A 13,687-nucleotide genomic window follows, 5' to 3' on the forward strand; every position below is an offset into this window, starting at 1 on the left:
AAAGCCGACCTTAGACGTGAACAGGCATCCTTTGATGATCCCGATAGACTAGATATGAAAGACATTCTGAAGTTTATGAACGAACACCCTGTTGCAAGTAGCACGAGAAGACCAAGACCAAGGGCAGCCAAGCGTCGAGTTCCACATGCGACTCTTGTGTCTAGTGAGGGAATAGAGTCAAGAACACTAAGGGGAGAGGAGCTGACTGAGAAAGAAGCCAAGGCACAAAAGGCCATCAGCGAATACAAGCACAGACTGAATGCCCTCAGCTCTCAAATGCGTTCCACCAAAGAACGATCTCAGAGTGCAGTATCCCGTTACAGTCATAACTCTGGGCAACACGACTTTGATAGACAATCTCTCAGACTTGCCCCAAATAACAACGACCAGCATGTCAGCATACAACTTCTAAATCTTCCAGATTACGGAGGCAGGTCTTCTCCCCAATGTAGTGTGGACTCCATCAGTTCGAGAAGCGTCCCGCTGCAGACACGTCTTTCACCGAGAAGTTCGGCAATTTCATCGCCAAGGACAGCATCTTCTTCTCCAGGTAGAAGGACACGCCAACCACAGTATCCTGAACCTATATACATTCCGAGCGGAGGGGAGGATTTCAATGGAACTAACGGAGAAGACCAACGGCAATTTGTGAAGCTCTCCATGCGTAGGTCGACGAACGTCACACGCGAAACGTCTCTCATGACAGATATGGACCCGAACAATCCTCCAATCCTGACCGTACAGGTGTCATTCCCCAGACCGACTGCTCCTCCTTCAAATACACCAATCAGCGCATCTGATGAAGAAGGCGATAACGATCTCGATGGTAGTATCTTCGGGGATGATGACAGTCTTGAAACGAACTGGTCGTCAAGGAGCTGCTCTCAGTTAAGTAGTGTTTCAAGTTCAAGGATGACCTGCCGGTCTTGTACGCCAAGTGCAACATCGAATCGTGAAAAGAATAAGACAAACGCAACTGCAACAGTTCCAAGTGTGAGTCTTTGACGCGAAAAGCCAGAGAACCAAAACTGTACTACACTAATTTAACTTCTATAAGAGGTTTAAATCTAATGAAACTGGCATGACTAGTTAGCGCATTAACCGATCAGCAATCACTTTATGCCAGAAGCTTGATTATTATGCAGTTCAAAGTAAATAGTGTTTGTTGAGTAATCCTCATTGTATACATTGCGTTACTTTGTTAATTAAGATATTGCGCCAATAACTGGCGATAGATTATTCATAGTCTCTTTGAATACACAAAACAGACTGCTCATTGACTATCATAAAGAGGTTGCATGAATTAATCAGGGAAACCTGCTGTCACGATCATGTCAACAATAAGCCACCAAGCGCCACTGGGGTTTTGGGAAGAGGAGGGGGAGGCGGAGCGGGTCTCCAGCCCCCCCCCCCCCCCCCAAAAAAAAAAAAAAAAAAAAAACAAGAAACGTTTTGCTGAATCATTGTATTTTATTTCCAGCACCACAGTTTGATTAAATTTCATTTGAACTTTTGTTCCTTGAAACATTTAACCAATGTCACACGCAAAATCTCCATGATCACAATGATTTTCGACAAAATATATTGGTCAATTCATAAATAAAGTTGTCATGATTTTGATGCACGCCGTCACCTATGGGTTTTACTATATCACTTTTGGTAGCACTCTTTGGTGGAATATTCAATCTCTAGGATACAATTTTAACTTCTCAGGTTGTGGGCTTGTGGCCCTCATGGATACCAACGCTGATGCATTTTTTTTGTAATAGGCCTAAAAAAAAAATCTAATTTGAACCTAATTATGAAAATATCCATGAATGTATGTCAAAGATTAATTAAAGCCATGCGCACACTATGCTATTCGTTACGATCCGATTTTCAAAAGAAATTATAATAACATTTGATATAAACATCCCAACCAAATCGCGATCTGAAATAAGAATATTGGTAGGACTACTCAACTAAAGAATATAATTCAAATTCGGTTCCAAATCGCACTGATATCATCAGAGGCTGCGATTTGAGCCGATTTGGACTTTACTCCGACAACAGGGCTTGCCGCAAAGCAAAATTATGATTTTATTATTCCTAACAGTATATGCCGTACTTTAAATACAATAATTTTACTTCTTTGAACTTTCATAATTAACCCTAATACCGCCGGGGGATCAACCCCCCCCCCCCCTGGAACATTTTCTGCGACCATTCCACTGCGCGAAATTTTTCGACATCGCCACTCGCTGGCTTTTTTTACCAAATTTATGATGCCCGGGTAAAGAAAACCAACAACGAAATATTACGTAAGTGCATGTCATACCTGAACTTGCTCCAAACCGTGATTTTGTGTACAAAGTCAATGTAAATTGAGTGCTCTCATTTTTATAATGATATGATTATTTTTACTTTCATCAGATGATATTAATTGATTTTAGCATAATTATGCTTCAAAAAGATTCTGTTTTTGTAATTGTTAGCAATGGTATAAAGAATATTTACACCAAAAAATTAGAATTCTAGGATTTTTTTTTATAGTGAATTAGAGCAAAAACTATGATTTACGCATAAATTAGCATAATTAATTCATATTTAAAAAATCTTATTATTTCAGAAATTCAACCATACAACCTTGTAGATCATATCCCACACTATTATCATTTTAATTTTCACGGCGTTCGCGCGATCGGCGACCGAGATCTCGGAGGGGGGGGGGTCGATTCAACCAACCCCCCCCCCCCCCGGTCAGAAAACACCCCCCAAAAAGCACGGTCTGGAGAGGGTTAATGCAAAATTCTATTTATTTTTAAAATCGCGTCGTATCGGATCGCATATGTGCGCTGGGCTTAATAATTCTTCACCAAGTCAGAGTGAGCATGATTCCACTGAGACGAACATAGTATGGCCAAATAAACAAACTATATATTTCCATCAATTGTATCTGTCATTAATATCTATTTTCTTTTCATTCAATTATAGTTTAGTGCACATTTCGCATTTAAATAGCCTAACAGAACATGACTACCGTTTTCAAATAGACATGATTGAAAGAAACGTTGTCATCGATCTTTATATTCAAATTAATGTGCCACCTATTTTAAACAATGATGAAAATTGACATGCTTATTGTGTTATCTCATGTGCTATCTCCCTTATACAGCCAGTCAGTATGATTTTTTTTCTTCATGTTATCAAAATTACTAAGTACCAATCTTGATATAACGCATTAATTGAGTAATGGTAATAAAAATGACTTTATTGCTACATCCATCGCCTGACTAATTTGCAAACACCCGTCGCATGGTACCATGGACCTGAGAAGCGGGGCCCGTGTTGAAGCACACCCAAGATATTTGCTGAGGTGCTGCGTATGTTATTTACCATATACTCTTTAAACAAATCAGTCAAATTGACTAGACCAGTAGTCAGCTGGGTGCAACTGATATGACAATCACTGATAGTCACATTTCTGACGTACATTCTAGTCAGAAATAACTATGTTCTATTGAAAGACGACAAGAAAATAGTCAAATATGACTAGAATAACAGTTGCAGCCAGCTGACCCTATTAACTCGTCATTTTTACTGATTTTTTTTTAGAGTGTAGGCAGCACTTTCTGGAAATCAGGTTGGTATGCTAAAATGTCGAGATTTGACCCGAATCTCCGTCATTTGGAAACAATAATATATATAATTGGAAGCGGTTCGTCAGTTCTGTCCTGAAAAAATTCCCACATTATACATTTCTAGTGATAGCCTTTATTTTTTTCTAAACCCAGGCACCCCCTATTCAAAAATCATTCCCAGGCCCTACATGTTACCGCTCGCAAAAGCAGGTAATCAAAAATTAACAAGCGGCAGATGGTCACCCCTGTAAGTACCATTTCAATTTCTTTCTAAAATATCAGTTGTGGTAATGATTTCGAAATGAGTTCGTATGGAATCCAATGAAATAGCCACCCAAGTGTTAGTTGTACATTTATGTATTAATAAAAATATGTGACAGAGGAGTTTTGACCCCAAAAAATGTAATTGCTGAGAAATCAGCAACATGAACATGCTGGACATCGGGTCTTTTTCCGAGCAATAATAATCCACTGTTCCAAATTTCTGCTGTAGCATGTGGCTATTTACATTACAAATGTTGATATATTATGTTGAAGAGAGTTTGAAAATAAAGTTATTTTATTTTGAAGATAATTCTATTTATGTTTCTGTTTATAATAGTCATGATAGCGGTTGATTTTAATCTATTGCTGTTGCCGTTGAAAAATGAATAAAAGGCAGAGGGAAAGAAAGAGCGAGAAGAGAAAGAGGAGAGAGAAAGAGAGAGAGAGATTAAGAAAGGAAGAAAAAAAGAGAGAGGTGAGGTGGGCAGATAGAGAGCAAGAGAAAGGGTAGGGGGTAATGTGAAAAATTTGATTTACATTATTGATGAAAACGATTTGCTGTAATAAAATAAGAGAAAGAGGATAGTGGGGACAACATCATCATCCCATTTAATGAATTTTCATGAAGGCGTGTATAATCAATAATGTTTTCAAGAAATATTGCTCATCTTTCAAATTCAATAATTTCGTAATTTTTGTGTCCTATTTTAATGAAATTTTCAGTGTTCTGCTTTATGAAATTTACTACTCTATTTATCCATATAATTTTTTTTTCAGCATAAAATTCCTCCTTTAATGTCACGTTTTTTATCGATAGATGGCGCCGTATTGCTTACCTTGCACCGTGACATCAACGACCGCACAATGAAAGGATTGTGAAAAAAATCGGCTATTTTCTTTTTCTTCTTCTTCGACCATGATTTCCAAAGTTGAGTAATTTTATATCGCTCACCCCATTCTGGTTGCACTGCTTAAATGGAATGGAAGGGGGAACAGGGGTGGATCCAGCCTTAGCCAATAGGAGGGGGGGCCGAATTTTTTTTTGCCCACATTTTCCCCGATCGGCCGCTTAAAGTTTTTTTTTTTGGTTTCTTTGGAGGGGTTGTCCCAGTGGCGTAATGAGCCAAAACAAATTGAGGGGCTTGATATGGCGTATCGCTTAAAATTAATAAGAAGTTACGAGCGAGCGAGCAAGAATTTTGATATTTTTATTACAAAAATCCAAGTTCGTGATAGATTTTGACATAATATTTGGAAAATAATATTATATTTCACCCTTATCCCTTTCCTTTTCTCTTGATCGTGATTTTTTTTTTTTTTTTTTTTTTTTTTTGGGGGGGGGGGGGGAAATGCCCATGTCCTAACAGTAAATGTGTAATAATGTCATAAGCCCTATTTAAATAGTGTGAGCTAAACAATTTAGAAATTTCATGTATTTTGTCCTGGAAATTGAACATTGTGGGTAATGTTTGTGATCGATGCGTATGTAACTAGAAAATTACTGCGAGCGCGTAGCGCGAGCAGAAATTTTCATAATGCGTTATGGCCGTGTCGAAAAGGGACCTGTTAAGGACGTTTTGCAGTCAGTCATTAAGACGATACATATATCAATGATTAAATAATGCGAGCGCGAAGCGCGAGCTTAAAATTTTTGACGTTCCGGCCTAAGAAATTAACGTTCTATGCACTTTTTATAATCATGAACGGTTTAAGTATATAACCAAACAATTGATGCGAGCGCGAAGCGCGAGCAGAAAAAATTGAGATTTCAAACCTATAAAAACGGGACACTCTTTTCATGTTTTGTAAATCATTAAAAAATTTTGGTATAATTTGGTATCTTCCTACATTAATAATGCGAGCACAAAGGGTGAGAAGAAAATGTTGGATATTCTGATCTGAAACTGGATGTTAGTCTTTGGCTCTCTTAGGTTGTTGATTTTTTTTGTCATAATGGTTTAAATAGAGAACAAGCTGCGTAACTGAATAACTATGCGTGCGCGTGTTTCAGATTTTGACCTAGAATCTGGGCATTCTAAATATCTTTTTTCATCATGAAAATCAATAAAGCAAGCGCGAAGTGCGAGCTTAAAATATTTGATATTCCGATCTGAAAAAAGATCAATTTAAGCTCTGTATTTCAAGCACTTTGTAGGAAAATTGTGAGGTGGATACGAATCACAATTAAAAAAGATCTGATATGTTTCATTATTATTACTTTTGACATAGGACAGGGACATTCTAAGAACATTATGACATCGTATGAAAATGATGACTATCTTCATATTTCTCTTCCTAAGTGGGAGATGAAACTTGTAGATATTCGATTCTTAAAAAGGGTCAATTTGATTATTAAATTAATATCTTATTTATTAATCTAATAAGCCTAATGAGAGCGAGAAATCTGTTAATTTATTATGGCCTGAAAACTGGACATTTAAAGCACTTTTGTAATTATGAATAAGATGCATGAGTTAATACATTTTCAACAATCAATGCGAGCGCAAATCGCGAGCCGAAATTTTTGATAAACTGTCATGAAATGGGGATATTAAAGTGATTGGTTAACATTGGTTTGACTTTTAAAAAATCTGAGCTAGAAGGTCACACTTGTCACCTGTGTCTGTGATATGTTACAAAAATGAAGCCCAGAAAAAATTGCGTTCGAAAAATATCATTTAGTGCTTCAAAAATTGAAATATAAAGTGACCAAAAACACCATCTTAATTTCATCCCATACACTTATGTGTACTATTTAGGCGTCTATAAGACGCCTATTTACAAAATCGGGGTTTGCCTTGTAGTTTTAGCTTTTCATTCTCAATAATGGTTGTTATTAGGGTTTATTAGTTCTAATACATGCACTTGTACACAAGTTTCATCTTGGTTTGAGAATTTTTTAAATCGGCTGCTCACAAAGTTAAACAATACCTTTAAGAAGTTTGTTAAAGAATTAAAATTGAGATATACATATCAAATCTCCAATCAAAATTTTGCGAGCGTGCAGCGCTAGCTGTTACGTTTTGAAAATTTGACCTGAATAGGGATATTTGAGAATTTTATGGAATGCAGGAAAATAATAGGTACCTGACAAATCAAATTTTGCGAGCGCGCAGCGCGAGCAGAAAATGTAAATATTTAGAAGATAAAACATAGATTTTTACAGAGCACTTTTTAAAAATCAATGTGTAAATCAAACAAAATATTGAAAGTTCGATTTCCGAGCCTTGAATTATGTTTCTTATATTGACTTCAAAATTTGATATTAAAGCTCCGTATTGAGCAAGATATATAAATCACCTATAAAAGTCAATGCGAGCGAGAAGTGCGAGCGAAAATTTTATACTGTATAGTGACATGAAATATTTTTGAAATTATTTTCCAAGTCTTCCCCTCACCTTATTTTATTCACTCGTCTTCTTCCTCTTATGCTTCCCCTTTTTTTCCTCCTCTCTTTTCCCTTCTTTTCCTTTTCTTTCTTTCTTCCCCCTTTTTTTGTTTGCTCCGCCAATAGGGGGGGAGGGCCGGGCCCCGGGCCCACCTGTTTCCGCCTATGGGGAAGATGCGATGGCTCAGTAATAAGTCTATCAATTTTTTGAAAAGGGGGAGGGGGCTCATTAAAAAAGGGTTACACATCCTTTATCATTTAAAGGTCAAATGCACCCTTAGAAATATAGAAAAAAATCAAGCATGCATTACGCTGAAAATTTCATCAAAATTTGATATAAAATTATTAGAAAGTTACGACATTTAACAGTTTCGCTTATTTTTTTTTTCACAGAACAGTTATATGGCATGCAAATGAGAGAGTCGATGATGTCCCTCACTCCCCATTTCTTTTGTTATTCATTCTTTGAATTATACAATATTTCAATTTTTACTTATTCGACAATGAGGACCAATTTGACTGAACCATAAAATGTTGAAATGAATAAGACTTTGTTTCTGGCACAGGAAAATGAGGAGAAATTTAGAATACTTCATATATAGGCCTAAATACAAAAGCTGATATTGAGTGAGTGACGTCATCAGTCCCTACTGTGAACCAAACATAAAATTATAGAGATCATGTGTAAGAGAAGAATATGATTATGACACTAGGGTGGAGCAATGAAGCTCGTCAAAGATAAGGGGAAAAGAAAAAGTAAAATTTAAAAAAAAACGTAGGCCTGTATATTTCAAAATCATATCTACAATATCCTTATAGGCTACATAAAGTTTCCAGATATGAGACACTTCTGTAGCTTGAAACTTCATGTTGCATTTTTTTAAACAAGTGCACACCTAGTTACCAATAATGCGTATATTATTTCCATTTATTTGAATGCAGGATAAAAGAGCATTGTCGATTGCCTTGCTCACGGGCATAGGTGCCTTAGACCCCCCCCCCCCTGAGTTGGTCATAGTTTCATGATCGCCAAGGAAACACTGAGGCAGTTGGAAATACCCATTGACCAGTGAAAAAAAAAATGCTGAAAAACTTTTATTTTGACCCGTTTTCAAAATATTACCTCCAAGTCCAATAAAATGAATAAACGGGTACCTAGCCGTCTTACAAAAAAAACCACCCATGATGGGTCGTTCACATAGAGATATATATTAGTATACATCTCTATGGTCGTTCATAAGATTCGGGGGGGGGGGCAGGGGTAAAAAAATACCTCCTCATACGCCATTTTTTACTTCGTCTCTTCTTTATTAGGTGCAGCTCTACGTCACACTCATCAGCAAAACGGGTTCAATTTACTCGTGAGAGAAGTTAGTCATTCTCGTTCAAAATCAAGTCTATTTTCCAGACTAGGTGCCAAACAAACCAAATCTTGTTACCAGATTGTTTATCCCCAGGCAGCGATGCATTGCAAATCGCTTTACCCTCCTAAAATCTGTGCATTGAGGGTCAAATCCCGAACCCAATTCAGTTTGTGTACAAAGAAAGTTTGTGGGTCATTCGTAGGTTACATGGCAGTCAAAAGAAGACCTGCGAGTAACAAAGTTTGACGCGACAAATTCACTCCTGAAAGAGTCGACTCCTCGAGTTCTAGGCTTAGGGGACCATCAAAATGATTCTTCTGGAAGAATTCTACGGAATAATGTAACCTGATGCAAACACTGACGGATCAGTTTATTGGAATTACTCGCACTTGATTCTGTTGGTGACTCAAGAACGAAGTTTCTGGTATCGGATTACAGCGAGAACATGGTGTTGCTTAGCGGTAGACGGCCCCGTGGCCCAGCGGGCGTTTGCGGAGTGGTCGTGCTGCTGATAATCGTGGAGCTGTCAATCAATGTGGATAAAGCACAAAGCGAATCGATATCTGGATTTGAAGGTAATATCACTCATTTGGCTTTCCATATCGTCAGTTATGATTTATTTCCTGAAAATTTATGAGCAAGAAGCCAGAAAGTTTTTCTTGGCCTTGGCTTCGCTTTAATATGCCATGACAATTGGGGATTGAAACGAAAGGTACTTACTGAAATCGAAAAAAAAAACTTAAGAATGCAGAATAATGGCTCAGTAGAATGATGGAGAATAAAGGTATATTATTGATGTGATATGATGATTATATTAATGATAATGATAATGATAATGATAATGATAATGATAGTGATAATGATAATAGATAATATATACAGTATAATAGTTATACATGAATAATAATAGGAAATTAGGAATAATAATAATAATAATAGTAATAATAATAGTAATAATATGATGAAAATAATAATAATAATGATAATGATTGTAATAATAATAACGATAATAAGGCCCCCATTCCACAGAGGGGAGACCTTTGAAGGACATTTTGAAATTCCAAAAATTGTACGGTCTTAAAATACAGCAGTCTCAATGGCTCAGAAAGACTCCTCAAAGTAAAAAAACTCTAAAAGACTGATTAATATTTATTGTCTTACCGGACCTGTCCTATATATATCTTTCAATGGTCTTTCATGGATCTTGTATGCAACAAGTGATCTTCTTTCCATGGACTTTTCCTGGACTTTCAGTGATCTTTCAGTGATCTCTCATGAGTCTTTCAGCGATCTCCACAAAAATCTTGAGAGACTGTCAAAAGATCATGGAAAGACTAATAAAAACTTTGAAAGTTCATCGAAAGATGACTGAAGACTAGTAAAAAACCACCAGAAGACCACTTTCCTGAAAGACCGTTTCAAAAAAGTTTTGGGACTCACAAAGACCATTGAAAGATCCATGAGGAATCGTGAAAGACCTCTGAGATCTTTTAAAGTTCATTGAAAGACCTTTGTAAGATCAAGCAAGTTTCGTGGTCTTACAGTGGTCTTTCAGAGGTCTTGCTCGATCTGTGGAATGGGAGTTTAATATGAAGAAGGTAAACAGTGAAGTACAGGTATTTGAAAGAGATAGAGAATATCAAAAAGAGATTCATGATTACTATACCATCCCCAAAAAAATAAAAGGAAAAACAGATCAGGTTATCTCCCCACCGATAATTGGTGCTGAAGCGGGGGTACACTTACATGTATGTAGTTAACATGCAGAATGCATCATAAATTTTCACCATACATCCATGTATGCATGGCAAAGGGGGGGTGGTACACGTAAGTATATTGTCATTTGCACCTTAATATTGTTCTAACATCAATTACAACAAAAGTCAACCTCTGCCAAACATCTCTATTTTGTAAAATGTCAAGTTGGGGATCATCGGAAGTGTTGGAGTTTTGAAAGAAAACATTGCTGTTTTTTGTGTGAAGGGGGGTGTCAAACCATTGAGTGGAATAAAAATAGACAGGTTGAATGGGTGATTGGCCTTATCAAAAGAATTCAACCCTGATTTGTGATGTCTTTGACAGAATGATGAATCAATTCTTGCACTTTGATTGAGGAAAACGTCAATAAAATTCACTATTCCATGTTTTTATAATAGGGTTGGGGGGCTTGACATCTGGGAGCATGGCAAGTTCGCCCAAAATCGCCCTGAAAAAGAATTCAAATTTAGTCACTGGAAATTACCTTAGGGTCCTCCTCCAATGTAAATAATGATACAAATTTTTGCTGGTGAGCTCAAGAGTAGCCCCACATTATAAAAAATGATTATTTTGATATGTCTTCTTTTATTCCCTATTCCCCCCACAATATTTACTTTTTAATTGTTGGAAGAAAGTAAAGAATTATCGATTGATGGTCTCTAAAATTTTAATATGAGAATGTGAGGCAATCAACATCATTTGTTTAATGATCGGTTTATGGTAATAATTTTGACATCGAAACCCTCATATTAACTTCAACAGCAAATCAAAATCAAGTTTTTCATGAAAGTTCAACCATTCAGTCCTAGACATCTTTGATGTACATGTAGTAGATCCATGGTTGGAGAACATGAGTGTATAACCCCCTATAATAGGTCAACAGAAAAAAACTTTGCAAATGTTTGCAGGTTATCACAATACAACCATCAGAGAGAAAAAAAAAATAACGAACAAGCACCCCCTAAAAAAATCCTATTCCAATAATATATTCATGTTGCTAGAGTTGTATGGCTATATTTACAGAAAGTGTATTATGTAGAGAGACCATGAAGTAAAGTATAGGCCTACATCTGGTTATAAAAATGAAAGGTACAACATATTGCTGCTAAGAGTAGAATTGACATGCAAAAAAAAAATCACCACTCTATTTAAGGGAAATTCAACTTTGCTATTACATTGAACCATTAGAGAAAAAAAAAGTTTGGAAGAAGCAGTTTAGAGTGTGAAGAAAGTTATGTCTGATCTTAAGTTAACTTTTTAGTCAGTTTACAATATAGACAATTGTTACTCAAGTGGTTTACATTCCCATTGTTGTACATTAGATGCACAATTTGTGGTTTTGTACTCTAAGCACTTTCCTTTCATAAAGAAATAAATACAGTATCATAGGTCTCACCATTATGAATTTCATTTTCGTTGAGAAAAACTTTTGAAAGATGATGTTTTTTAGTCAGTTTGTTGAACAAAAAAATTATGACTCTTTTATCACACACTGTACATCATCCTTGAATATGAATTTGTTACTAATTTTGATCACTCTTCTTGTATAAGGTGAAAGTCATAATTTTTAATTCTTTATCTGATTGATTTTGTTCATCTTTCAGCCCTCTGCTTCTCTGGGTTTTCCCCCTGTTTTTCACTACCTTCATAATTGAATTATCAAAGTATATGTTTAAGAGTACTTTTCTGACAAATATGGGAAATCAATGTTCATTGAGTTGTACCTCCTAAATTTGTTCTTATCTCCTTAAACACCAATCATCTGATGAAATGTGTTTATTAATTAATGTGTCTTATTCTCATTAGTCTAGTATGGTTACTTTTAAATATTCTTCATACTCATAGCAAAGTCATAAAAATGCAATGCAATAAATTATTTTTTTAAATCATATTAAAAGACCAAATACATGTACTTTAAGTCAATTTATAATCACCCCCCCCCCATCTTTTACAAGAAATGCCTATAAATTTGAATCACCAATTGATTGACTCTTGACTATTCTGGGTTTCAAGTCCCGTGTAAAGTCGATTCAATTATCATTTGGATGTTCAGATCAATTGTTAGTGCTTAGTGGGTTTATGTTTCTGGGTATATCAGAAATATTTGTATGGAGTTGAGTCCTAAAGAGCCTATTGAAATATCACCAAATACATCTACCCCGTAATGGTTTTTAAATCCCTTTTTACCTTTAATGTTCAATTGTCAAAGTTATTTAGAGATCAGCTATTCTGAGTCGGTGTTTGTCCGTCCGGTGGAAACAAATTGACAGGAAACTTGGGAAGTGTCTGAGGGATATGAAATGGCAGACAACTTCCAATAATAGGCCAGTGGATATGGAATAGTCATAACAAATTCATTTAGAACATTTGGGTCATGATTACATGTATTTTTGAAGGATTTTTGTAATTTAGTTTGTAGCATGAATTTGAAAAATATCAATCTACTATAAGCCAGGGTTATGATTTTAAAGAGGTAATCAATAGGTTTCTCTAGAATTTTCTTGAATCATCCCAATGAACAGAATTTAGTTTTGAGATAAAATTTGAGGTTTTTGCTTTAATTAATAGGCTATTTTGTATAGGGTTAAATAGCCGAATAAAAAAAATGATTTTTTTTTTATTTTTTTTCTTTGAGAAGGTTCATGTATTGATTTCAGTTTTCATGGGTTGCCATAGAACCACAGGGCTGCATGGCAATATAGAGATGATGAGGTGTAGGAGGGGGGGTGAGGATTTTTAAAATAATTCAGAGAAATTTACTTCTTGCTGAAGGAGGGCAGTGATGTGAAGGAAAGGGGGAGGTGATTGAGAGGGGCAGCTGATATTTTAGAGGGGCAAAGAGAAAGAAACTTTTGCAAGAAATTTTACCCTCATAGTATGTAGTTGGTGACTACATTAGATGACTGAGTCAGCTGGGTACAAAAACTTGTTTTACTTTGGTAATTTTGAGTTTTGACCATTTTAATATTATCTAGGCACATTTAAATTGAAAGCAAACATTTATATGTGTTAATTGTGTTGGGGGGAGAAGAATTTCATTTTCAACTTTTGTCAATTTTAAGAAAGAAGAGCTTGACTGTATTAAATGAAATGTATAAAGGCCCATGAATACATTTCAGAAAAATACTGAAAGTTACCCAATCTGGCACTAAAAGAGACCAATTTCACTGCTTTTAACTTTGCACTTGTTCATGTAAGGGCGGTAGTTGTTTGTGCCGGTTCAGGATATTAAGAATTTCCCTCCTCTCTCGATCAGCCTCAAGTTCTTGCATACCGAAATAATTTCATTTTGA

General features: G+C 35.9%; 2 protein-coding genes across 3 annotated transcripts in view; both read left to right on the forward strand.

The window, feature by feature from the left end:
- Positions 1-4,194, forward strand: part of LOC129282437 (uncharacterized) — a 15,607-nt gene extending 11,413 nt beyond the window's left edge. For both annotated transcript variants that reach the window (XM_054918336.2, XM_054918337.2), the window contains exon 2: positions 1-4,194. This exon is cut by the window's left edge and continues 510 nt beyond it. In XM_054918336.2, coding sequence (XP_054774311.1) covers positions 1-1,005 — 1,005 coding nt within the window. In that variant the 3' untranslated portion in view covers positions 1,006-4,194.
- Positions 4,195-8,830: 4,636 nt separating this feature from the next.
- LOC129278880 (kielin/chordin-like protein) overlaps positions 8,831-13,687 on the forward strand; it is a 74,919-nt gene continuing 70,062 nt past the window's right edge. The window contains exon 1 of the mRNA XM_064114652.1: positions 8,831-9,211. Within this exon, the coding sequence (XP_063970722.1) occupies positions 9,082-9,211 (130 nt within the window). The 5' untranslated portion in view covers positions 8,831-9,081. The remainder of the gene's footprint in view (positions 9,212-13,687) is intronic.

The sequence above is a fragment of the Lytechinus pictus genome, unplaced genomic scaffold, assembly GCF_037042905.1.
Source record: "Lytechinus pictus isolate F3 Inbred unplaced genomic scaffold, Lp3.0 scaffold_20, whole genome shotgun sequence".
Classification (NCBI taxonomy): Eukaryota; Metazoa; Echinodermata; class Echinoidea; order Temnopleuroida; family Toxopneustidae; genus Lytechinus; species Lytechinus pictus.